Genomic DNA, 27811 nt, shown 5'->3' on the forward strand with positions numbered 1-27811 from the left:
AACACCATCCATCCACCTTTACTGAGAGATAAGCTAAGGGCGGCGCAGGTGGACACTCCCCTGCTGTCCTGGATTATAGACTATCTGACCTGCAGGCCACAGTATGTACGGCTAGAGTTGTGTGTCCGAACAGGTTGTTAGCAGTACTGGGGCTCCACAGGGGACTGTCCTTGCTCCATTCCTGTTCACCTTTTACACCTCTGACTTCAGGTACAACTCTGAGACATGTCATCTGCAGAAGTTTTCAGATGACTCTGCAATTGTGGGGTGTATTAGAGAGGGGAGGGAGGAGGAATATAGGAGCTTGATTACCAATTTTGTGGAGTGGTGTCATGACAAAAGATGCAAATAGGCTCAATAAACTCATCAAGAAGGCTGGCTCTGTGTTGGGGATGAGCCTTGACCCCATGGAGGTGGTGGCTGAGAGGAGAATGCTGACCAAGCTCACAGCCATCATGAACAACACCTCTCATCTGCTTCATGGGACTGTTACTGGGCAGCGGAGTACATTTAGCAATAGACTGCTCCAGCTACAGTGTTCAAGGGAACGTTTCCGCAGGTCTTTCCTCCCGGCGGCTGTCAGGGTGTATAACGCTGCCCTAGGCTAGGACTTTTAGCCCTTCATTTGCTCCTCTATGGACAGCGTATTTACTCCATTGTACTTTTTGGGCAATAAGTCTGTATAAACCTATGCACATTTTTACAGTTACTATGATCAGCACATTTTGCACACACCTATGTATGTATTTATTTATTTATTTATTTATTTATTTATTTATTTATTTATTTTTATTTATCTTGTTTGTCTTTTGTTTTATAACTATTCTGATGTCTGTTTTGCTTGTCTTGGGCTGGACTGCTGTAACACATCAATTTCCCTACGGGATTAATAAAGTATTATCTATCTATCATCGTCTTTAATGATTAATTGGTGCTGATTACAGATCCTGGTGTTTAAAATGTATTATTTTAAATAGCACATTGATTACTTAAAGTAACGAGAATGCGTCCGATTACATACTGAAGGAAAATAAGGTTCAGTTCATGAAGAAAAAACTATTAATAAAAGGCCTTCAAAGCAGAAGAAACACTTTTGGGAATATTTTGAGGATACAAAAACAAACTGCTGGGTGTTTGCAGTGATGGATGGGGTGCAGTATGTGTTACTACAAGGAAAATAACTCCATCTTATGTGCTTCAGAGAACTGCCACTCAACACAGAGCTCGCCAGGTTGCCATGGGAACAGCATCCCCCCGGAGGGGGAGGAGAAAAGATGGGACCAGGGCTGTCACAGAGACTCTCACAGAAAGCACTGTGAAAGGCCCCAGCTGCTTTCATTTTTATGTTTTGAATCCAGGCTGAAGAACTGGAGTGTTTTCTCATGACTGCAATGAACAAAATCAGTGCATGTATTTCTAACAAATGTTGCTCATCATGGCTGCAAGTGAGAAGTTATGAATTATGAAATATGTTCTGACTGCCCAATCTATTTAAGAAAATAACAATTCAAATATTTTAATTTACTTCATTTCCCATTTTAATGAGCCAACAATCCATTACTAATTCCCAACTTGTAGTGCCTTTTTAAAAAATGATCCCGTGACCGAGTGCAGGTAACTGGCTGCTTGGCGACTGTGGACTCTTGCTGTGATTAGGTGGCAGACCCAATCATCAAGCAACAGATGATGCCAAACTGAGGCAGAGGACAAGCATCTAATGAACAGTCACCCTTCACCTGGGACCGCGTGGCTCTGGTACAGTATGTGCCAATCTACCTCTGCGTTTTAAAGCATTTCACTGAATAAAGAAACGATAGAGTTTACAGTAAGTAGAGTAGGCAGAGCATTTAAATTAATTCCTGTCTGGGAAGAGGGACACAGGAATATAGCACTTGTGAGATCAGTATTCATCAGAAGTCAATAGATCAGTTACTAAAGTGACTAAAGTGAATTCCCATTTCTGTGCCTCATCCAGCTGTTTTATATTGCAATTGGTTTGTGCCCATCTAGCTCGTTTGATAGTAGTTAATTCACCCATCTAGTCCAGTTCTTCCTTTAAAGAAATCAGGTTATAAGCATCAACAATATGGCTCGGCAGCTTGTTCCACATTCCCACAATCCTCTCGATTAAGAAGTGCCTCCTGACCTTGATTTTAAATGGATTTCCACGTAATTTCCACTTCTACCTTCTGGCTGAAATTCTTGATTTATGAAATTAGTGCACATCCCAGCTTTTCTACAGCAGACCTGCGTACACCTGCCCACACCTGAGGTCTGCTTTCCAGGAAACATACAGTAGCTGTGCTCTTCTGCCTTGTTTAGCCCAAGGAATAAACACCAATCACTGCCTGGACAAACGGGTTGTGATGTACTCTTCCAGCTGATAAATGAAGCCATTCCATTATAAAAGCAGCAGTCGCAGCATGACTGCACTCTACCCTGCAGTGCTTTCATACTCCGCTGCATTACAATGCTTCCCAGACAACCAAGAAAGCACCCGCTTCTAATGAAATGCATTCGCATAACCTGTACTAACACACACCACAGGAACACACAGGCAACAGCACGGGAGACAGCAGAACGCATGAGGAAGGGGGCAGCAGCAGAGCAAGCAAGCAAATTCATTTTTGTGTTTCCCGCTTCAAGACCCAACCATTCTAGAGGGCATGAGGTTGTCATGACAACCTCAGAACCCCCTCCCCCCTCCTTGAGGAGACTGGAGCTTTTTTTTTGAATTTAAGAAACATTAGTGTAGGAGTTTAAAGCCCCGTTTAAAACCCAGTGTGCGATAATTGTCAACTTTAAGCAGCACTGACAGGAGACCCTGTATAAGATGTTCACTTTCCTCACTCGCTGTGTCAACCCACTGGCTGTCATGGTTACCTGCTGCTCCTGCGGAGAAGCGGCAGGGTGACGAAGGTGGGCAGCAAGGTCCCTTCTCCCCTCTCATGCTGCACAAATCTCTTCTAGAAAGGATTTTCTGGGGGGTCCCCACTTGTGCCCCGACCAGTCAGGAGGTGTACTGAACCAACAACAGGGTCTCCATACAGTGGGGGGGGGCGCATACCAAGATCTCCAAAGGAAGCTACTCGGGAGGCTACATAACAAGATGCATGAACTACCTCAGCTGGCTCCTAGATTATTGAGCCATTCACCTTGTCATAGAAGGTGAGCCCAACTATACTGACGACAAAACTAATTTCAGCTCTTTGTACCTGTGATCGTCTCCGTTCAGTCGTTATCCAATGTTTATGACCATGACTGAAGACATGGATTGTCCTGCTTCAGAACAGATGGACCTACAACGCCCATAGTACAACGCATGCCCCATCCAACCTCAGGCTTCCCTTTACCATTGCTTGTGAACCAACACCTAGAGCAACTCAAACTCCTTTTTGAGAGACAACCTGTGATGGCTTGTGATTTGGAAGGGTTCTTCCTAGATGCTGCTCAGTTTTCAAGATTGCTTCTATCGCCCCCCTCGTTTTTCTGCCCGCTCTATGGTTCTGATGGGAAGCAAGAATGACTACATCTCCAAAGCAAGAATGAAAACCCTGAAAATGACTGTCTCCGTTATTGTGTGTTGGACCCCCCTACTATCTGCTGGGTTTGTGGTACTGGTTCAAACAGAAATCCCAGAGCATGTCAACCACACCCTCTTCCTGTCTGGCCTCCTGCACACGTTGTTGGACCCATTTGTCTACAGGCTATACACTCCATCGCTTCGGGAGGACCTGTGCCTGGGCTGGCATAGGCTGGAGTCGGGGTTAAAAACGAAGAGTTTGGAACGCTGTCCTTGCTCATTGTCTTGGTTCAATGTAAGGGATTACATCCTGACTGGTGAGCTCTCTGGGCACAGGCACAGGGATTTCGTTGCTCCCAATGGGACAGCAGCTCAAACCCTATTTTAGCCAAATCTTCCTCACATCTCCAATGACGAACTGTCAAGTTTAACATTTATCCTCTGCAAATTGTCTTTCATTTCATTAAACTATTTTTGCACGGAAGCAGAAACTCTTGGAAAACCAATTTAACAGATAATCAGGATTTTGTTGGCAAAGGATAAGGTTTTATCCATTATCTTTGTAAACAGTCTCACTATTCTGCTGCACAGAAAACAGATTGATTTATTCAGGCTATCTGATCTCAATCTATGTCTGTACTAGTGTCCCAGAGTAACCAGACAGTAACATTTTATTGCAACCATGTTGACTTCAAGCACATATGGATCTTCTCAGATATCCCGCCAATGACCTCATCTTGTCCTTGCCAGAAACAGTATTATCTTTGGATCTGATAGACTAAATTGCCCCCTTCTGCATCACGTGACTCAAATCACAAAAGGCTTAGTCTTTCAATATTATAAGAACTTATCTAAAATTGTTCAAAAGAAGGAATACATGGAAAAAACAGAGATTGTAAAGATAACGTTAACCAGTAATCAACAACAGCCATGGGCTGTGCTTGCAGTAAACCCTGCGTTGCTGTTTTGTTTAAGTCCATTGGCTACAAGGCCAATAAAGCAGAGGGCTTGTTGACCATATAAGCCCAGCGTGCTGTATAAAACCAGCAGACTGGACTTGTTTCAAAGACATTAATAAGACCGCAGCAATGATGCCATGTAGCGGGTTTAAGGTACCCCTGGTGCTGGCGCTGGCTGTCTGGATCCTGGAGCTGTCAGGGGCCCAGGGCCCCAGGGAAGGGGTGACATTGCAGGCTCTCCACTGCCCCGAGTGCGAGCGGATTCACTGTACCCCAAAAAGGGCCCTGAAACTGCAGTGCAAAGGGGGGATCACACTGGTATCTGCGGGTGCTGCCCAGTCTGTGCCCGGATTGCTGGGGAGAGCTGTGGAGGAAAGTGGGACTACCTGGGCAAGTGTGATGAGGGACTGAGCTGTGTCTACCAGGATCTCCGAGAGCAGGAGTCCACCGGGGAGCTGAAGGGAATCTGTACAGAGGGTAAGCCCACTGTCTGAATAACTAATCACACAATGACAATGTGCCAACAAACAGGATTTCCAAACGCACTTAGTGTAATCTCTAAAGTAGAATGGGCTTCACTTTTTTCTACATGCTAATAACCTATACAGTAGCTAACTTTTTCAGACTTTGAAAACTTCAGTTTCTCATTTCCTGAACCTTCCAAACCTCAGCAGAGACGATGCAAGTTTAAACTCTAAAGATTTTTCTAGAGTAAAAACTAAGTCACAAAACAATGGATAGTATTCATAAAATGCAATTTAACACCCTTTTTTCTCTTTATAAGAAACTGGACAAAAAAGCTAAAGAGTTATAAATGCTTTTGTAACATTGGTAACATTATTAAAAAAGATGCCCAATGTCTTTTATACAAATGTTATAATGTTATAATATCCCCTCACTTTTCTTGACTGTCATAATCACACTTGCTCACAATAAAAGGACAGTAATTGCCATTAAATGTCATAATTAATATGCTGAGGTGATCAAGAAATGAGAAGAAAATTCAAACACTAATCATATAGGATCTTTGTTTGATGTGCAAAGAATCAGCTAATTTTAGAATCCACAACTAAAGCTTGAGTAGCAACAGTTTTCAATTTATGTTTAAATGCTCGAGTGTGAATGCATGTGATGTTTTCGTGTAATAAACAATCATACGTTTTTGATGAAGGCCAGCAATTCTAGTTTAATCAATGTTAATTACCAAGAGTGATGACCAAAGGGACTTTAAAAGCCATTTCTCTGTTAAAAGATTAAAGCATCTTAATCTAAATGTTCTTTTGCAACTGTTACCTACCTCTGCATTGCAAATCACATTCTAATGGCCTATGCAAGCTGTAAACCTCTGCAGTGAAAGGTCTTGTCAGTGCTTGTTGTAAAATTACAGCAGGAAGTCCCAGGGCTGCTATGAATTAAAGTGGCTTGTGCCATTGCCAGTATTATGGTTTTCTTGGGAAAAGGACTGCTCTGATATTGTCAACGGTTGTAAGAAATGATGTACAGGTACTGGCCTTTAAAGATATGCATACAAATTTTACACTGTTTTGTTATGTTGTTTTTTTTTCTTTTTTCTATTAACTTGCTAGACCTATTGTCAGTAAGACCTGCTTTGATATACAAGCCGTGAAAAAGGTTAACCAAGTCAAGGCTTCCTTCAACTTGAAAGCAGTCTGTCGTGCCAGTAAAACAATAATCACTGCTCCAATCTCATCGGAACTTCACTAAAGTGCCTGACTTATCTTAATTGCATCTGTACAGTTAATAATTCAATTGCCTCGGAGGATTATATGAACGGGATTTGGAAAACGTTATTCTCTGGAAGAGTGTGAAATTCCCGTGGTCGTACAGTATTTTTTTCATAAGGTGACAGTCCTGAGGAGGTGTGATAATCCACATAGAAGCCCACATAGAGGACGTGGCTGACATTAATCATATTCAAGTATCACTTTTTCATTTACTATTTTCCATACTGTGAGGTAGAGAACATCCAGGCTGCAACAGTGTAACACTAGATTGAACTACAAAACCAACGGTAAATAGGTTTAATACTCTGAAGAAGGAAGGCCTTGGAACGTTTCTTACTTAAGACCCAGAAATTTAAGCAAAAACGGCAGAGCTGTAGAGCACGTAAAGTAAGAAATGTTCCAAGTGTAAAAACAGTTTTTGCAATAGCTTTTTAGAAACCTGTACCAAGAGGCATTAAAACATACTTCACATGCTATTCGTTATAGTACTCATTTGTTGGCTTTTTAAAACCTCAGATTATATTTTTAAATTAAAAGCAGATTGGTCCACAACAGTAGTGTAGAAAGGATCAGCGGTGACATGTCTTGCTGTGGATTACAGTGCTACAGATGGGGGAGGAGGAGAAGGAGGAGGTCTGCCGACCGCAATGCACCTGGGAATTCTGCAGAGACAACCCGTCTGAAATATGTTCAGCCAGGTAGGTGATCAGCATCTCCCACTCCTTCAAAACCTCCAGCATCTTTCTCCGGTCACACACCAAGTCCTTCACTTCCACAATGCTGATTAATGAAAGCATTTACTGACCGACTCAAGTCCCATGTGAGAACAATTACGGAGTTTAAAAATTGTGCCTATTTTTGCACCTCTGGAGCTCTTGGTGTTAAAGCTGCTGCGGCGCTCCGGCTGCGCTCAGACTTCCTGTAGGTGTCCGTCATTAAAGGGTGACGAGCCGAAGGCCGAGCGCCTCACGTCTCAGTCTGTGGCTGCAGGGCTGTGGTGCTGGAGAGCAGGGACTGCCAGGGACGGTGCCAGCACACCTCCTGCAGCAGCTGCTTCGTCATCCAGCAGCCGCGGTGCCACGAGGCCTGCCCCTCCTCCTCCGACCTGCCCTGCCTGCGCCGCTTCGGGAGGTGCGTGCACCGCGGGTTCGGCCAGAGCCAGGAGCCCGCCTGCCACCAGGGCCTACAGGTGAGTGCCGGCCGCGGGGGGGGGCAGCACCGAGCGCAAACTGTCTGGTTCACGCGGCCTAATCAGGCAGGTGGCTCTGGAGTCGCCTGCTGGTCAGATGAGCCTTCTCCTAAAGCAGGGGTGTCCAGTCCTGGTCCTGGAGAGCTGGTGTGTCTGCAGGCTTTCATTCCAGCTCAGCTCTTCACATCAACTCAAACCAAATTCACTAGATTCGCTGGGCTGTTCAGATGCTGCTGCTTTGAAGAAACCTGAACCACCTGCAGACACACTGACCAGCCCTCCAGCCCCAGGACTTTACATCTCGGCTCTGAAGGTCTTCTGAATGGAGAAGATGCCTGTCCTGTTTCTTGTTATAAAGAAAGAGAAATCTCTGTAGATTCATTTAGGTTTTTAAATAAAAATGGGTGATTCTGATGCAGCACAAACCTTTTTCTTGAAAGATGCTACACTGAGGGACTGAACAGTTTAATTTTCAATTGTTGTTTCTTAGAGCTTTTAGCTAAGTATTTTTCCTCCCTAGCAGCAGTACCATTCCACTGTAAAAACAGTTTTATTTTTGATCTTGTATTTCATTGTCCACTTGTGTATTAAACCAATCAAATTTTTCTGCTGGGCATTCAAATGCAGCGATCTTAATGCAGCACAATCACACTGTCTTTTCTTTCTTTCACAGACTAATGCAGAGGGCTTTTTTGTTTGCCTGGTCCCTAGCTGTTCCAGCACAGCCTGAAAAACTAGAATAATTCCACTCTTCAGAGAAAACCAGCCCTCATCATGAGAACCCAGTTCAGCCAGAAATGTAGCATGCTTCAGCAAACAAGAACAATTAAGAAAAACTGAAATCAACTTCAAATGATTCTGCTAAGGTCTACTTTCCCTATTTAAATTTAAATAGTTAAATGTAAATGTTGTTGTATAGGTAGGTCCATTAATTGTTTGAATGGAAGTATAATGGTGAAAGTAAAAATGGAAAACTATGGGCTTTGCTATGTCAAATATTGTAATTATAGTAGTACATGTGATAAATAAAGATTGCACAATGTGCCAGATTGCCTTAATTCATGAATATGGTTTCACATTTGGAAGTATTTGCAAAAAACAAACTTCTTTGTTCTCACACCCTGTGCATGTTTTCCAATAGCATCCAGGTGTTCTACTCCAATCCTGGATCCAATAGTACCCATGTGTTTGGGAAATTCCAGCCTGGTGGCAGATGTAGTTTCTGTGTCGTGCTTTGGGATACTTCCCACTGCTGCAGAAATTATTGCAGATATTTCTCACATGATTCAATGGATGGCACGACACAGGGCTCTACAAAATTGCTCATTTTCTAGACTCAAGCTCATTCTGTAATAAATAAGGTTAGGCAATGGAAAAGTCTTAAGTGCAGACCAGATTTAAAACCACAAAAAAGCACATGACAAGGTCACAGTTTTAAACAGACTGGGACATGGGTTTCTATAAGAACAATTAAAATGACATGTTCTCAACTGATTCAGGCAGCTAACATAGCAGCCTGACGTGTTCTAATTAAGTCTTTAATCACACACTCCTGATCCTGCAGATTAAGTTCACAAAGGAGATGTCAAAAGAGAAAGAGAGGCTGGGGCCTGCCCACCAGTGTCAGCTCATTTAGTGATTCAGACACTACACTCCCCAAGGACAGCACTAGACATCACAACTGGTTACTGTATAACAGCTACAAAGCTTTATGATCCTGTAACTGCAGAACTGCCAGCACATAAATTACATGTCCTTGGCCTGGAAAACAATGGTCAGTTTTGTTAAAAGTCCCCTTTAATTTATGTACATAAGAAAATGAATTGGATTTTGTGAAACACGAAAACTTAATCACTGAACCCTTTCAAAGAAGTGTCATTCACTATAAGGTCTTGCCTTCAATGAAAGATAGGCACAGAAGCTAAAACAGTTTGGATTTCTTTCTGGCTAAAGAGAGATCCTGCAGGAGATACCATCTGGAACACCTGCATCTTTTTCACTGCAACAGATTTTCTTTGCCTCAACAATGATTCCAGGCTTTATCTTCTTCAGAACAGGAACAGAAAGAAACATTCCACATGATTCCACATTCCTGGAGGCACAGACAGGTCTGGAGCTACATGCAATATGACCAAGGAGTCTATGGGTGGAAAAACATCAACACTATGTCACTGTCTTCCTCAGACATGACACAGTGTAATAAAAACAATGTGCAGAATTGTTTCCAGATTATAAGTGGTGCCATTCATAACACACCATTCATCTTAGGACATCTTCCCCCTGTGTAAAGACACAATTTATTTCCGAGGCCTTCGTGTAAACCAGAGCCTTGTGGCATCTGTGGAGTGAGTCTGAAGTGTTATATTGTAAACAGCCCCTTTCTGCTGCAGAACTCAGTCCCCCGGGACAAAGAGAGCTGTCATGATAAGAGATGATCAGCCTTTATTATTGCTTTCCGAGACATCCATCCATTTTCTAACTGCTCCATCCAATTTAGGGTCGCGGGGGACCAGAGCCTATACTGGCAAGCAATAGGTGTAAGGCGGGGTACCCCCTGGAGGGGACGCCAGTGCATCGCAGGGCGCACACACACTTGCACCAGGGCTATTTTTTACAGAAGCTAATTATCCTACAAGTATGTGTCTGGAGTGCGGGAGGAAACTACAGCACCCGCGAACACAGGGAGGTCATACAAACTCCACACAGATAGCACCCCAGGACCGGAACCCGGGGCCCCTGTGCTGTAAAGCAGAAATGCTGACCACTACACCACTGTGCACCATATTTTCCAGGACAGTGGCTTCATAATTTAAGCTACTGGGTGGTTCTCCTTCTGAAAGCATGGACAGCTTTAACCTTATGATCCCTAATGAAGAGCAGAGGAATAAAAGAAATTTTTCTTTAGTGAATCTGCAAACAACAGACAATTGCTCTTTCTTCTTTTGCAGCACAAACAAGATTTAGACAGACCACAATGAAATGTTTATACGTGAATAGAGTTACAGAATGAATGTTTACTGTACCTCTAACTGAATGCGTTGCTGAAATCTTCATATTAATGTCTGTATAAATAAACTCTTCTGCTAATCGGTGAACACTAAAGTAACATTTAAGAAAGTATCTTCATTACAGTACCTATCAATTATCACCAGAGTAAAGTATGGCTGCCTTATAGAGTTCAGGCAACTGTGCTTTTTATAAATGAATTAAAGATAGATTCATTCCAGTTAATATTAACTACATACTATCCTGCTTCAGTTGACAGAATGATCTTCCCTTAATTAGTAATGTAATACTTTCCGTTTCAGATCAAAAACTATTCTTCCATTCTGTTTCAGATCATGTCATGATCAATAAAGAGACTATGTGTTTATTTCCCCATGTTTCAAAATGCATCTAGCAACTGTTCATACTACACATTCTCATTCTGTGGCACAGACAACTTGCCCTTGCAGGTTAGAAATCAATACCCACTAATGTGTGTGACGGCCGACATTTAACTAAATCATCTCTATTCCTGCTTCGTTTCAATAAAAATAAATCAGCAGAGCCTGAAACAGTGGCTTCCCTGCTCTATTAAGACTTATTTCTCACAAGCAAAATGTGTGTGAAAAAAACATTTACCACTGTGTACTGTCATGGGGTTAATATTAACCCTATACTTTACTGTAATTGGGTTAATATTATTATACGGGAAAATCATTCAGACACCCATTTCAGAATAAGAAATGTTTCTTGACAGTTATTACCATAATGCAATAGTTATTAACACTTATTTCAGGGATTAGAGAAACCATGTGTCAACTGCTGCTTGTTGAGAATTTTCCATGCATATGGGATCTAATCAACCTTGTATGTCAGAGTGCAATATTCTCGTATGCACACATCTAAATATAAAAACAAAGCTTTGGAGACACTGTTGTGGGAAACAGAATTAAAAAAAAACAGTGCTTTCATAGTTTGATCTTGAAAATGCTCAGAGGTATCAAACTGGATTTTAATAACACCCATCTGAGAACTAAAGACTTTCTGTGGCTGTTTGGAAAACCTTCCTACAGGGGACTGTGCCTGTTCCCATGCTTCCCAAGTCTCATGCATGTTCTTTACAAGATCCCCATTTTACATTTCACAAAGCAGCACAGACCAGCACACAGAGGGTTCCATGGGAGACGCTGGATGAGGTTTAGAGCACCCCAGATTTCAGGCATTTTAACAGCACATGGTAGAAACGGAACCGGACTCTAACGTGAAGAAAACATCTGGAGTGGGAGGACAGCTGTGGCTGACACAGAAAGACAAAGTCTGCCATTTTCACTGAACCATGGGTGAGGCAAGAGCTCTCACTGATTAGAAAGTCAGTCCACTCACCATAGAGTATATATACTCATATAGACCCCAGTATGGTAGAGTCCTGCTTTACTCCAATTTCACCACACCATGCAGCACTGCTCATCTCAACAAATGACAGCAGCGAAAACCTTAAGTGTCTTTCAACACCTAATAACCCTGTGGGACAGAATCGAAAGAGTAACAGACACAGGACACGCTACAACAGACTACTACAAAGAATCCATTGTTGTAATTACAATAAGCCACAGTGATTCTTAATGATTAAAGGAATCAGATAACCACAGTCCCAGGTCTGTCACCAGCCATAAACACCAAATCCCTGAGAGTGCACAAATTAAATCAATAACATTTTTGACCTGAAACACAAACCTCACAGAAACGCACTGAATGCAAAGACTCGCATATAACATACAATAATATATAACACAAGTCGCCCAAACAGATTGCGATGTTTGTACAACCAAGACGACCACAGCTTTTTATGATCATCCACTTATCTTACAAGAACAGACTCCCATTTCTGTGCCTCAGTTATTAAAATAAGCTGTGTCGCAATATTAAGTGTGCCGCACATCAGTAATAATTAGCTGTGAATTACTTTTGGCCTATGTTCAAAAAAACCTATGAGGAGCAAGGCCATCCAGCAGAATAACAAAGCATCGTTTCATATCCACCAAGATGGAAATGCTGTGAGAGATTCTTTATTTTATAGAGTCCCATTGTAAAATGTCATTTATAGCCAGTCAAATGGGCACCCTCTCACAAAGATTTAGTAAACGTTATACGAAACTGAACCAGGTAATAAAAGGTGTACAGAAGCCCTTATTGTTCCAAAACCATTTCTCCATTCGCTGAGAAGAACATACTATCATCAGAGATTTTTTTGCACAAACACTAGAAGTAACAAGGACATGCATATAAACAGCAAATAACCCCTTTACCCAGAAAATCATGCTTGCTTTTTCGTAGCAGTTGTTTTGTAACAGTTGCCCAAAAACATTTCCAACGAAAATAAATGCTGTCAAAAGACATCAGAACTATTCTACCAGGTTCCAACAAAGCCTCACAACTACAGAATACTATATGCCAACATAAACAGAAATGGAAGTAATATGCTGATTTTGTGAGGATAGGCTTTATTTAAGAAGGAAATGGTACGACTGCTATTTAAAACCTTACCCTCTGAGCTTCAACACCTGTACAACTTGTTTCATTTCCCATGTATGAGATTGTTCTCGAGTCTGCTGTTCAGCACACCTTTTGGAAAAACTGGACCTTTTGATCAAGTTTTCCTAATGCATTATTCACAACCATGGGTGCAAGCTTTCTAGGTCTCTTTAAGTCAATGGCTATTGAATTGGTCCAGCTAAACCAAAGGTGAGCTCAATGAGGGCCTTAAAAGCAGAGGTAGAAGGATCTCCAGACTAGAGCTGTGAATCCTTGTTGCTGGCTTCCTCCACGTCCAGGTCAATAGTATGTTTTAGCCCATTCATGGCAGTCTTGCTCTCCTGCATTGATGGAATTCTATCATAAGTAAGGCTCAAATATCACTAAGCAATCTTTATAGGAAAACAATTATTTTTACCTCTATGGGTCACAAATACACAGCCCCACAGCATTGAAGCTACAGAGCGAAAAGAGGAACATGACAAACAGGTTTATGATTATATATTTTAAAATATAGTTAAAGAATGTAGCTGCATCAGCATGCACAGGCTGCAAAAGAACCTGTGACACCCGTTGAAGAAGGCTCCACAGTCGAAATTTTGTTTGTTTTCTGCATGGAATAAACCTTTACTTGTTCCTATTTTAAAATATGATTATAAATTATCTAGGCCCTGTATTTCCAGGATCCTGCACTTATATGCACTTTTTTCCTGCCTTCATTGTATAGCTCTGCTGAAGAACTTACATCCACCCATTTTCTAACCGCTTCATCCACAGCAGGGTCGAAGGTGAGCCAGTCTCCTCCGACAAGCAACCAGCCTAAGGGAGGATACACTCTGGATGGGCTCCTGTCCATTTCAGGTGTGGCAGTGTCGAGGCCCTGGGTTTAACTGTGGACCCGGGCTGCTGAATTTGTGGTATTTGTATGTTCTCCCTGTATCCATGTGGGTTTTCTCCAGGGTTTTCCTCCTACAGTGCAAAAACATTCTGGAAAGTAAACTGGCTTCCGGGAAAACTGGACCTGGTGTGAGTGTGCATGTGTCTATGTGTGACCTGAATTGGAATAAGCGTTTAGAAAACGGATGGAGGGATGGAGTTTCAGATACTTGGAAAGACTTCATGAAGACATACAAGCCGTATCCTTTATTTTTGCACAATAAAGGGATACATAACATATTTCACATGGAAAAGTAAAATCATTCTGCCGAACTGGCTCCCGGAATTAATTTTAAAAATTGAGGATACAGGCTGGATTATTTTGTGCGCAATCTCTGCATTGTGTAAAATACAGCTTTGCGTTCCCTGCTCTTGGAATAAAGCTTGTTCAAACAAAGTGTTTTTTACCCAGATCTCAAAAGAAATTAATGCACCAGCAGAAATAACAGTATGACTAGAAAATATTTTTTTTATGACCACGTTTAAGTATCAAATGCAGAAAAATCAAATATGGTTTCAAGGCCTAGAACTGTAATGTAAAAAACACAAAAATATCACACTGGTAACAAATATTTACTTTATCAAAAGTATGACAGGGAATAACACGTTATCCAAACATAATGCTCCTCCCAACAAAACTTCTTTAAATAGTAAAGAAAACATGGCTGCTTGTACTATGCATTTTCTAAAGTATAAAAAACACAAATCAAGTACAGATCATAGCAGGTTTTTAGATTTAAAAACCCATGTTAAAAGTCCCACATTCATCAGAAGTAATTATGTTGTATTCATCTCATCCTCTGACTATACATAAGGCAAAACTAGAGAACATGACAACAGGAAATGCAGTAAGGCTTCATGTGCAGCATGGCTTTGAACACCAAGCACATTCTTCTGGAGCCAGGAAACAAAAACCATCACAGTGCAGACCAGTACAAACTGAACAAAAACTCACCAAATACATCACCAAAGCCTTGTTTGTTCTAACTACCAGGGTACACTTTGGCAAGTTTTGGAATGCTACGATTACAAATACAATGTACACGTCCCGTGTCATGAAAACCCAGCATTTTCTAGACTGGCACACCACAGCTCTCCGCCAGTGATAGTGCAATATGGACCCACATTGACTGCGAACGGTCTTCCCGCAGTAAAAGAGACTTCCTGATATAGAATCCTAGTTATACATCTATTGTGATGCTGGAGGACCATCTTTAGACGCTTTGGGGACCACTATATGCAAGCAACAACTATGCAAAAACTTTACTTTTGCCTGTTTAAAAGCATGCCAAGTGTTGTTGCCTGTGATATTCTGACCCATTTAGTCAATTACTTGTTTTAAGGCTTGAACTGAGAAAGGTACAATCCAAAAACAGAACTAAAATAAAAACAAATTACAGGACATCTGTCTAGCAGCAAGGAAAAAAACAACTCTCTCATCATGAGGGAGAAAGCAGGAGAGTTAGAACATTAAAAAAAAAACTATTTGTTGTGCAAACAATAATAACAAAACAGCATGTGGAACAAGGCTTATGAAGCAGACTATGGTACTACAGCTCCCAACAAGATTGTCTTGGTTCCGATGTATTAAGGCACTCATAAGAGTTGCTGATGTACGAAAGTGCTTCTCATTTTCTTTCGTTGAAAAGTCTGTTCCAAAAAGACTGGAATGCTGGTGAATTAAACACGCCGATGACTATCAGCAACAACAAATACAGACACATCGTGATAGCAAAGTGGTGCCTGGCCAGCCATGATACTTGCCTTGTGTGCCTGGAATCATACAAAAACACAGAGTTAAACAAAGCCTTGGCATGTTAGAATGAGAATCCCCCACCCCACACAAAAATATTTTCCCACAGCTGCCCATGGGAATAATTAACAACTTTCTGTGTCAAGCCTTCACATGACGCACAAGACCAATGTACTTGTATCTACTCACTGCAGCAGGACACTTCAAACCTGGTGTCCTGCTGCAGCTCTTTTATGTATTTCAATGCCAGTGATATTTATGTCAACATGGAAGGGCTCTGCACATGTGCATCACCAGACATACTGTTAGCGGGACAGTGACTATACAATCTACTAGGAACAATCCTTGGCACAGACTTTTTATGGTGTGGCTAGGTATCACCTGTCTTGTTTTGCTACTTTCTTACTTCAAAACAGCTCTTCTTCAGAATGCTTAGCAAACCCATACGACTAAGCATTCTGTTGAAACCAAAGATCACCAGCCCCTATTCTGGAGAGCTCCAGTCCAGCAGGCATTACAGGTGGCCTTTAAATCATCAGTTTCTAAAGGCCCACAACAATTTAACTATGATCAATTGAACCGCTCAATTAAGTAATGCGGAGATCAAAAATCAACGAACAAAAATCAGAATATCCTTCATGCCTCAAGGATTAGCAGTCGCTTCATTGAAACGTTGCTTTCTAAACCAAACAAATGCTTAGCGTTCTTTCTTCAGATACCAGGCGATTTATGGTGACCTATAAAATAACTTGGATCGAGGCTTGGGGTTGGAGACCTACTTAATAAGCAAATTAAAGTGAAATTACTGTTGCAAAGAGCTAACGGGCCAGAAAATAGTGACACACTGCAATAAGACTCAATAAGGGATATATGATTACTGTGATAACTCAAGGAGGGACGAGTATGCACAGAAATAAATCAGGACATGCTCAGTCTAAAACCTGTCCTTTGGTAAGCACTGCCCACAGTGTCCAGTACAGACACTCACCTCCTCCGGTGCTGTTTCTCCGAGTAGACCAGCAGGTACTTCACCCTCAACAGCTGGTTATTGGTCACCACAAAATACTTCTGAGGCACATCTCCGCCCTCGCTGTTCCTCACCCGGGCCCGACGCCTGTCGATTCTCTCCGAGTCTGACAAAACCACAGGCAGTCTCAGTCTCGGGGCTGGAAACTCCCCCTTCTGTGCTAATCAATGTGGACACCTGTTCAAGCACTACAGCAAACTACAGAGATCACAGCCTGCCTTCATGCAAGACACCACACAACTGTTCTCATTAAAGACACCTTATTTATTTGAAACATGGCACCTGAAGAAAAAATGAGAAATTGTGAATATCCTTCGGAGCATGGGGGTTTTCATTCGCCACCAGATGGCACTGTCACGCCATGGCTCTGCTTGAAAATGGCCCAAAGAAACGAACAGATTGCACAAAGCCGAACCAAAACAATCACAAATTTGACACCACTCACAACCTGCATTCACAACTCACATCGGGAAAAATGTCTGCTGGCAACAAGGTGAGCAGAAGGAACATGACATGGAAGAAAAGGCAGCACGATGAACGGCACATGGTACTAAGGCCCCTGCTCCACAAAGCCTCTCTAGGGAGAGACCCAGACCTCGCTTTACCTTTCTTCTTCACCTGACACTTGACATCGGGGTGGTCGATGATCTCACACACGGCGATGCAGCTCAGCACGGGTCCCAGGAGACTCTCGTGCCAGCCGTTGCCATGGGGGCTGTAGAGCAGGGCCAAGCTGAGGTCACTGGTGAGGTAAGTGCCTTCACCAAACAGCGAGGTCTGCAAAGGGCAACCATCGGTCCCATTAATACCCCTGAAGTTCACAGAGGCAGGCTGTACCTTTCAGCACCGTTCACCCCCACCCAGCTCCTTCTTGTGTATAGTGGTTGAGACTTATGCCTTAGGTTTAGACAAGAGAGTATGAGAGAGCCTGTCGGAGGCTGCCAAACTAAATGTACAACTCTGACAGTATGAAACTGTAGCCTTGAAAATCTCAAGAAACTGCAGCGGAAAATGAACAGCAAACATAAGCAGAGAAACGTTCAAGATGCTGGGTAATCCTAGCATTCATAGGAGCAATCCTAGAAGTGGAAACTGATATTCCTGAATATTGCTCAACAGTTAACTGAATGCCCCGTGTGACTATCACAGAAATATAACTCACTAACAATGCATTATGGACTCCAGATCACAAAACATCAAAAAGTTTAAAATACTTTGCCCAAACGCATGAAGCGAAGAAATTCAACACGCGCCTTGTTCAGGTGACAGTGTAAACCGTTGTGGAGGATGGAGTGGAAATTTTCCAGGCGGCTCCCGTGAAACGCGTAGATGAGGTCCCGGTCTCCTCTGGTCTCCTGGAACCTGGCGTTCACTTGGTCACAGTACTGCAGCTCAAACAGGAAGTCTGGGGCAGGAACGCACCGTCCTTCGGGCTCCGCCAGTTCCTGGATTCTCACGAACTGCGGGTACCGCAGCAGGGAGAGCCGCAGAGAGAAAGAGAACAGTGAAGCAAGACTCGACGGACGAAAAGAACATTTATCCTTCAGAGGTGCCCAAGGTCAAGTGATTCTTTATGCTCACCCTCGACAGGATTATGCATTTAGCAGCCAAACTAAAAAAAAAAAAGGACCTTGAAGATAAACAGTAGAACACTGGAAGGACACCGCATGTGAAGAGCCTATTCCGCGCATCTTTGCTGTTGAATCTAAACTTTCATTAAGCCACTTTCTTGATGGAGCCCTGAGTTCTGGCCTCCATGTGTCTGCGAAGTTTGTTCTCGACAGCCAGATCCCTCAGTGCAAAGAATGGCTTTCTATTTTCTATTTTGAAGGCATTCCCCTTTTACTTTTGGTTATGACCCTGTGCCCTTGTTTTGCTAGCAAATGTAAAACAGTCCCTATATATATTCCTTAGAAGCTCACATATCACATAAACTGGTCTGCACTGAAGAAATATCATTCCTTTAACCTGCCTGTAGGTGACAAATCTATATTAATCGTAATGTTCCAGCATTCTTCTGGTGGAGTGGTGAACAACATAGATCAACAATCTAATCTAATCATAGAACAAGGTCTTACTACAGCATGATAAAATATGAGCATAATTTTTACCTTGATTTCAATTTTATATTCTATATCCCAAGTATCCTGTTAGCTTGCCCACTGTCTTGGTGAGGACTCGACATAAAATATCCAAGATCATTCATATGTATTCTCCTGAAGCTTATGAGTCACTGATGAGATCTGTGTAGTGTATGTCTCAAACGCATGGGTCACTTTGCAATCATCAACTTTGAATTTCCAGATTAGTGGTGTGCCATTATGGAGTCGTTTTCGAGTACAGTTTTTGTAAAATAACCGGGGTTTTTTTTCCCGAACAGCGGTTTAATACAGTTTACGCTTGATGTTTGTTTTAGCGAAAATGAGGAGCAAACCTACCTCTTCCCTCTGCAGCGTCTTCACAGTGAAGTTCTTGGAGGATAAAACCCAGTGGACCAGGCCAAGCTGGGCCTCGCCTTCCCCTGGTCCCAGACGCGCCACGTCTCTGACACTCGGGATGGAACTCACGTCTGCCAGCTGTGGGACAACGACAGGAGTATATCGCCATGCTGTCAGACTGGCTGTTGACTGTCATGTCTACCGTTACAGGCAGTCACATACAGGGGCACAGTCCAATTCACCGGTGTGCCACAAAATGTCCAAGGAAAGAGACAGAAGTGTGGGAACATGACTTGCAAAAAATGTTTTTCAAAGCCCGTCAACCAAAGCTTTTACTAAGGTTACTGCAGGTTTTCTCATTATAACTAATAACCCTTACACAGTGCTTTTCTGGACACTCAACACAAAGCGCTGGACTCCCCTCCACCACCACCAGTGTGCAGCCCCACCTGGATGGAGCCACAGTGGGGAGGAGAACAGAGCGATGAAGCCACGTCATAGGTGGGGATTATTAAGAGGCTATAATTAGTAAACAGCAGGGGGAAATTTGTCCAGGACAATGGGGTATTTCTGTGAAATGGTCTGGGATTTTTAATGACCACAGAGTCAGGAATCTTCGTTTTATATCTCATCTGAAGGACGTCGCCTTTTACAGTATAGTGTCTCTGTCACTATTCAGGGGCATTAGGACCCTCACAGACTGCGGTGTGAGCGCCCCTTACTGGCCCCACTAACACCTCTCCCAGCAGCAGCCTTAGTTTTTTCCCAGGAGGTCTCTCATCCAGGTACTGACCAGGCTCACAGCTGCTGAGCTTCAGTGGGCTGCCAGTTGTCAGTTGCAGGGCGATATAGCCACTGGCTACTACATTAAGAAGGAGGGCAAAAAAATTATCTAGAGTACTAAATTAGTGCAAGAGATTATAAAATATGAAAAGAGAACAAATTCAGAGTAGAATTTACTAAAGCCCTTTCCAAACAGTATGCTGTCAACAAGAACAACAACAAAAAAGATCAGGTTTTGATGTTTTAGTTCCCACCAGCTTACAATGAGGTATAAAACCCTTAAAGTTCCCAGTCACATTCAACTTATTAAGCCAATCGCTGGACTACAGTAATAATAATAATAATAATAATAATAATAATAATAATAATAATAATAATTGCTTACACTTATATAGCGCTTTTCTGGACACTCCACTCAAAGCGCTTTACAGGTACTGGGGACTCCCCTCCACCACCACCAATGTGCAGCCCCACCTGGATGATGCGACGGCAGCCATAGTGCGCCAGAACGCTCACCACACATCAGCGATCAGTGGGGAGGAGAGCAGAGTAATGAAGCCAGTTCATAGAGGGGGATTGTTAGGAGGCCATGATTGATAAAGGCTGATGGGAAATTTGGCCAAGACATCCCTACTCTTTTCGAGAAACGCCAGTATTTCACTGGCGTTTCACTATAACACAGTATAGTCATACCATGTCTATGCAAGTCATGCACAGATGAAAACGGGCCATTACGTCTGCCTAGTTCGGCCGTTTGAAGAACCTGGCAATGGTGTTACAAGAACGATCCTGAACAACCCGACAGAGGCTGGGCTGCAGCCTTCACTCACCAGCGCGTCGAAGTCTTTGTTCTCTCCGCTGACGTACCGGGGTGGGAAAGGCCTGAGGACCGAGTCGCGCTTGTAGCTCTGAGCCGCGGAGACGAAGAGGCTGCAGCGGAGGTCCGCAGCCACGGGGTCGCTCTGCAGGCTCGCTCGGACCGCCTCTCTGACAGCGGGAGACTGGCCGGGCTGCTGCATCCCCACGCTGCCAGGCCCCCCCGGAAAACGAAGCACCAGAGAGCCGGGCGTCACAGTCAACTGCAGGGCTCCCCGGTCCGCGGACGTTTTGAAATCCCTGGCTGCTTCACAGCTAGGCTCGGGGCTAAGTGGACGCTTTGCACCTGCAGAGCATCAACATTTGCGAACGCCTCACAGACGACAAAGCTAAAAGCCGCCAGTCGATTTCTGCTTTCTTGCACTTTTCCCCAAAGGAAAGCCACTGTCTAGTAACTGGGTTTGAATTTTGTACTTAACAGGGGAAAGAAGTCTAAAATAAAGATGACACTTTAAAAATACATTATTCCTTTATGAGTATCAAAAGTGCTGTCATCCTACACATGTACTATTCATGGCGTCTAGTATGTTAGGTGTATGCACTCATATGCCAATAACAGTACACCTGAAATACCTGCCTGACCTCCTTTTTTTCCGAATTTGTATAAAATAGGAATGACAGCACACATGGAGTCATAAATATATATCTAAAACGTGAGAGATACATCAACTGGTGGCCAATAATGACTAGTAAATTAGTACACAGGTCTATTGAACACATGGTGCGATGCGTCTGCAGAGTGAAAGTAACTTATTTCATTTTGAAGGCGACTGCGTGCTCATGGCCCCTGACCTGGCCCAATAAGAAATCAAGCCACTGAGAACAGCTGTTAAATTAGCTCACTCACTGAAAATGATATATTACCAAGGCCTCGTTATTTTGTACTGCAGCTACCGATTACACCTAGAAGTAATTTGTAAAGCAACGCCTTCCGTGATTAAAAGAAGTTCGTAAAGAGTGACTGTATGTCCTTATTTTTTTATTGGTTTTAAACTGTATGTTGGGAACTACAACGAAAATAATACTCAAGTTATTTAAAAATGAGTGAGAAAGATGATTTTGTTTTCTCTCGCACGCGCTCAATCTTAACCGGCAAGTGTATTACCGCATGCAGAAATAAAAATCAAATACGGAAACAACACCAAACATTTTATATTATGTGCTTCCTTCCAAAACAGCCTACCATAAATAAATCTGCTTTCTTAACACCTACCTGCAGCATAACAAAACGCCACAACCTATCCGGGACAACACATTGCGAGCAAGACCCACAGCCGGTTGCCCGAGGAGGTGCCTGTGTTGACGTGACACAGACAGATAAAAAAGACTGCCACCTGGCGGTTCAAAACCTTATCGCCTGCTCACATCGCCCCACCACCCCAGACACACTGAAGAGTTAGAGAGATGGAAAGTCCTGTAACTCCTGGGCCTGTAAGATAATGGATGCGTTGATGTGTTTTACGGTATTTCGAGCAAAACAAATATAAATTATAAATATTCCCCAGGTACTTTTCATAAATCCGATAAAAGGCCTTAATTGTTCTCAGGATTTGCATGTCCTGTAGCCCCCTTTTCACATGTCAGGTTTAGTTGCTTTTTTACATTGCAATGGCCAAATATCAGTTCCGTACGAATACTATGGCTAATTATACCACTACTAGTGTTGGTTACTACAGACAAAAGAGTGCATGTTGCATCTCCCTGTTAGAAATTCCAGTTAAAATGTTCAGCTGGTATTCTACTGGTGACCAATATCTTCCAGTTCAGAATGTCTCATGGCCCTTGGAGGTGATACCATTAGACACTATTTGCTCATTTCTACTGGAACCAAGTAGAAGCAGGGGAATTTGCCAGCAGCTATATCACACTGTAACTCCCTACTGGCAGCCCACTGGCGCTAAGCAAGTGTGAGCCTGGCCAGCACCTAGATGCAGACCTCCAGCAGGTTTGCTGCTAGAAGAGGTGTTAGTGGGACCAGTAGAGGGCTCTGTCTGTGGGTCCTAATACCATAGTATAGGATAGTGTGTCCTTGGATGAGACCTACAGTAAAACTTAGGTCCTGACTTTCTGTGGTCATTAAAAATAATAGGGCATTTCCTTAAATGAGTAAAGGTGTTACCCTGGTGCCATGGCCAAATTGTCCTAATAATCCCCATTAATGAATTGGCATCGTCACTCTGATAGCTGGTGTGTGGTGAGAGTACTGGCGCACTATGGCTGCTGTCGCATCATCCAGGTGGGGCTGCACATTGGTGGTGCTGGAGGGGATCCCCATTACCTGTAAAGCGCTTTGAGTGGAGTGTCCAGAAAGTGCTATTATTATTATCTGGATATTATTATCCACACCTGAAGAAGGCTCCATGGCCGAAACGTTGTGTTCTCTTTCTTCTTTTTTTCAGCATGGAATAAACCTATTATTATTATTATTATTATTATTATTATTATTATTATTATTATTATTATTATATTTCTGGAGGTGGATAAGCCCAGGAGAACAAAGCCATTTTTCAAATTCACACTAGAATTACGATGCATTCATCAGCGTGAGTCATCATGCAGAACACTATTACAGTAGGGCAGCAGTCTTTATAACCGGCTGCACATGCATGCAGAACATTATTTATCATTGGTCTGTAGCCTGCAGGGACACACTGACGATTGTTATGTATTACTCTTCGCCTTCATCTCCAACTGTTGGCCTTACTTACACTTCAGGCCGCTACAACACGCGTTCAAACAGAGCGCCGCAAATCCGACAAGGACGTGAGCGTCTTCTGCGTCGTCTTCAGATGTGTTATCTCTGGCGCGCTGATAAACCCGTTAGCTATCGAAGCCAGACGGGATTTGGGCAATTCCCATGAAGTGCAACATTTTCATTTTCTTCTTATTTTGCTGAATAAAAAAATATCTAGAGACATTTCGGGACCGCATTTTAATACGGGAAAAAATAGAGGTGAAGCGAGAAAGAAAGACAAGAGTAAGAAGATACAAGGGTTTGGTGAGAGAAAGACATTGGAACCTGGGATTGCCCGCTGTACTTAAATGAACAGTATCTTCAGAACACAAATCCCCAGTATAACATACCACAACTTGACCTCTGACGGCATAAGCCATTAATCCTGACGACACATACCATAACATTATCTGTAACCCACTTGTCCTGGTAAGAAGACAACTATCCCAGAAGCCCGGGGTGTTCTTGCAGCCAATCCCTCGTAGGGCATCAAAGAGAAAGGGCAAAAACACGACCGGTGCTCACACCCGAAGAAGGCTCCACAGCCGAAACGTTGTGTTTCCTTTCTTCTCTTTTCAGCATGGAATAAACCTTTAACTTGTTCCTTTGCAGCCTACGCATGCTGACGCAGCCACCGACCTCAAAACACAACAGGTCTGGCCAAACCTATACGTCACTGGGAGGTGGGAGGAAACGGCATCACTGGAAGAAAACGCGTATGAAACGGTAGGGAACATGCAAACTCCCCCCAGATAGTCTCCCCGGTTGGGAATCGATCCCTTTACCGCACAATGTGTTTTCTCTCCAGCTCTCCTAATGCATTGAGGAGCCGAAGGAAGCTGACAGTTGCAGAAGGCGACAGCGTCCTCATAATGAAGAAAAATAGCATTTTGTTTGAAAACAGCTCGGAGGTGATGGCCGAGCTGTATCCGTTTCAAAGCGACACGTCAGTGGAAACAGAGGTCTGCAGCAGCTGAGGGGAGCGCAGCCTCGCACTAAAGTGCTGTCTCCTGGACACGGAGCTCGCAAAGAGGCGAGTCGCGATGTCATTTTACCTTTCGAGTAAACTTTCCAGCTAAATCGAGCCTGACGTTTTGTAGAAGGCTAACATTTCATCGGGGTGAAAGTTCAGCTGTGCGATTCAAGGAAGCGCGAGAAGCGTCACTTTTTGTAACGCTAAAAATAACGAAAGAACCGGTGGGGGATAACAGATAACATGCATTTGCCCCCTTTGTCCGTTGGGGGGCAGTGTCTTCTAATGCTCTTCGACGAAAAATGGGTGAATGGACCGTCTATGCCGAAACCCAAGTTCCATATCTAAAACAAAAACTGCTGGTGGAATTAATATACATTGACAGCCAATATTGCGTTTCCCAAGTAGGAATTATTCCCAGATATCAAATTTCCTGCCAGTCTCTTGCATCTGAAACAAGGTTGACAAGTTGCAGGAGTCATTTCCTCCCACCTCCACACATCAGCATGCAATAAAAAACACACGACAAACACACAACTCCGAGATTCCCCGAAACCGCAAAAATAAAAAATAAAAAACAAGTCAATGCTGGACATTTTAAGACTTATACTAACATTTATCACAAGATGAATTTAACTACCACGTCTAAATAAATCAAAATAATCCTAGAGACCCGTTTCCGCTATTAATTAGACAGCTAAAGCCTACATAACCCATCTCATTGCCTCCCCATCACCATTATGAAACAACCTTCACCTCTTTTCTTTAAGTCTGATAACACCCGGACCAATATTCTCCCCTCATGTCTCTACAACATACAGTAGGTTGACCATGTCTGATCATTCCAAAAAGAGGACAGTCCAGCAGGGAAGTCTATGGGAGGTGGGTGCTGGTGGTATTTGTGCCAGTTTTTATTCAGCCAGTATAAATGCTGCTTCACACACTTGAAGAAGACTCCACAGCCGAAACGTTGTGTTTCACTTCCTTTCAGCAGGCAATAAACTTTTAACAGCTCGATCAAAACTAGGGTTAGGACATTGGAATACTTTTGGTCCGTATCTAACTTTCATTTTCTCGTGAGGATGTTAGAATGTGCTGCAAAATATTAAATATTAATCTCTCTGCACCTACATTTTTCAAACCCTTCCAGTCTGGCTTGGGTAATTATGTAGCACTTGCTAATGATCTCCTCGCAGGAGATGATGCATGTGCTTTCCTGGCTTGAGAGTTTGTTTGGCATTTCACATACATTTTACATCTCTCTTTTTGTTTTTAGTTCTGATGTTCAAGTTCAAGTTTATTGTCATTATACTTACATACAGGTATATGGTATAACAAAATGGTATTTAGCTAGCTTTCAGACGGTAAGCAGTACAAAAAAAATCAAATGGATAAGAAAAGAAAGACAGAGACAACAGGCAATGTGCAAAACAACAACAGATTACAGGAAATGTGCAAAACAACATCAGATGTGCAAAATCATACATCAACAGAATGAAATAAAGGATAGAAAATTATGGGGAGTGAACGTCTTGACATGTGAGGTAGAGGTAGATTTCAATGTGTGTTTGAGTTTTGATTGAGAGAGAAGGCACTGTGAGGGTTCAGATCGTAGGGTTGGTTACTTCTTGGTGCTCCGCAAGGCCCCATGCTGGGTCCTCTGCAATTCTGTTTATACAGTATATGTTTCTCTTTGGACAAAAACTGAAATTACATGATCTGTGTTGCTATTGTATTTCCATGCAGCTGATACTCCAGTGTGTTCACACTAAGTCCCAACACCAAGGCTCTGTGCCTGTTCTTCACCCCTTGGATGACGGGAAAATATTTGGCATCTTCCTAAAGACTGCTACTGGGTCCCTCCCATCGGTTAATTAAAAAAAAAAGTTTAGTTTTACAGTATTTTTTTTTTCTCAGAACCATATCTTTGGATCCTGCTCAACAAGGTTGTATTTATACATTGCTCCGGCCCTTCTTTCAGATACGGAGCAGTCAAAGCTGAATTCGAAATCTCACCTTTTATTTTTTTTTAATTCATGCAGTACAGTGGAAGAGATGTGCTACGTTTTCAACAAATTGACAAATACATTTTAAAAAGTAGGTAAGTCACATATCTTTTCCATCGATGCTGCAGTTATAATATTTTCCTGACCAAAACATTAGAACTCACTGCCTCACAATTCCTGAGAATGATCCTGGAAGCTTTTACACTGAACACGGAGGCATCAGATCCCTGCCCAGATGAACAATAAGATGGCTTTAGACTGCCATTTTTAAGCAGGATCAAATGCAATCGATGCATTTTACTTTTTTAAAGAGATCTACACTGTGTTTTGTAGGTTATTACTAGTATCTATGATTTTATATCTAGGGAAAGGCAGAGATTAACATGTGTCCTTTTTGAATAAATGTCCCCATCAAAGGAGCAGAACCGTTAAACCGTTTCAGAATTTAAGGGTCACCAGAGCTGTAGACATTGCTGTGAATGAAAATACTTGTGTGTGCTTATAACCTCAGTGAGAGTGTGTTTTAAATATCGGTGCCATTTTGTTGTATCAACGATATTCAGCACATACATACAGTAAATAACTGACGACACTAACTGTGTAAGAAAATGTGCACATCATTGTCTTACACCGATGAATATATAAGTTGTATGCTGTCTCACATATTATTTGTCTCATATGTAGGTTCTGGACAAATACAGTTAATCTTTTTATCTTCATCTGAAACAGTAATAAGATCCCAGAGCTGTAAGCAATGCTGTACGAGGCAGGACAGTGTTCCAGCAGTATCAATAAACCTCATCGCTTCAGGTGAAAGAGATAACCAAACTTTAACCCTGTTGACAGGTGCAAATACCAAACTCAGGACTGGAAGGCAGATTTTAGTGCGCCAGAGGATTCGTTTTGTCTCCCCAGTGGAAAACAGCACTGAGATAGAAATGTGTAATTAGCATTGGCCTGAAGTTTAGATTTAATCTGGGCAATATCATAGCACACACAGTTCAGATTAATGTTCCCATTGTAATACTATATTCTAATATAGTCCACATACTAATGTATAATCGAATTATACATATATACATACAGTATGCACCCAATGACTGCTACTACACTTAGTGCCATTAGCCAGAAACCTTGTTCTCAGATGAAATAAAATGTAGTCTTTCTTAGATTAGCAATCATGTTTCTGTACAGTAGCTTTCCTGAGGAATGACACTAGTAGCTGTAAATACAATTTGCCCTTTGAAAATATATACAGTATATACGTATACATTTTCATTTTGTTACACATGACAGCCGTTCATTCAAGCCCGATGAAATTCTTTCAGGCACATTCTCCCCATCTCTGTGAT

General features: G+C 42.5%; 3 protein-coding genes across 4 annotated transcripts in view; 2 read left to right on the forward strand and 1 right to left on the reverse strand.

The window, feature by feature from the left end:
* strc1 (stereocilin 1) overlaps positions 1–27811 on the forward strand; it is a 405552-nt gene that overhangs the window by 57254 nt on the left and 320487 nt on the right. The gene's annotated exons all lie outside the window — the stretch shown is intronic.
* On the forward strand, positions 4579–8474 carry LOC107076897 (cysteine-rich motor neuron 1 protein). Its single transcript, XM_015343095.2, is given in 5 exon segments — positions 4579–4792; positions 4795–4959; positions 6829–6925; positions 7218–7416; positions 8090–8474. Coding segments are annotated over 5 exon segments (699 nt in total). The 5' UTR covers positions 4579–4611; the 3' UTR covers positions 8147–8474.
* Positions 14433–22045, reverse strand: parp16 (poly (ADP-ribose) polymerase family, member 16). 2 transcript variants are annotated; one of them, XM_015343363.2, is made up of 7 exons: positions 21960–22045; positions 20701–21032; positions 19088–19225; positions 17903–18109; positions 17255–17426; positions 16611–16755; positions 14433–15642 (listed from the first exon to the last, which is right to left on the reverse strand). In XM_015343363.2, the coding sequence occupies exons 2-7, from the start codon at positions 20887–20889 to the stop codon at positions 15498–15500; spliced, it is 996 nt and encodes a 331-aa protein (XP_015198849.1). In that variant the 5' UTR covers positions 20890–21032; positions 21960–22045; the 3' UTR covers positions 14433–15497. The 2 variants fall into 2 exon arrangements, with proteins under 2 accessions (XP_015198849.1, XP_006628865.1); XM_006628802.3 differs by having other exon boundaries at positions 20701–20896; positions 21960–22037.

Source organism: Lepisosteus oculatus, chromosome 5 (genome assembly GCF_040954835.1).
Source record: "Lepisosteus oculatus isolate fLepOcu1 chromosome 5, fLepOcu1.hap2, whole genome shotgun sequence".
In the NCBI taxonomy this organism is placed as follows: domain Eukaryota; kingdom Metazoa; phylum Chordata; class Actinopteri; order Semionotiformes; family Lepisosteidae; genus Lepisosteus; species Lepisosteus oculatus.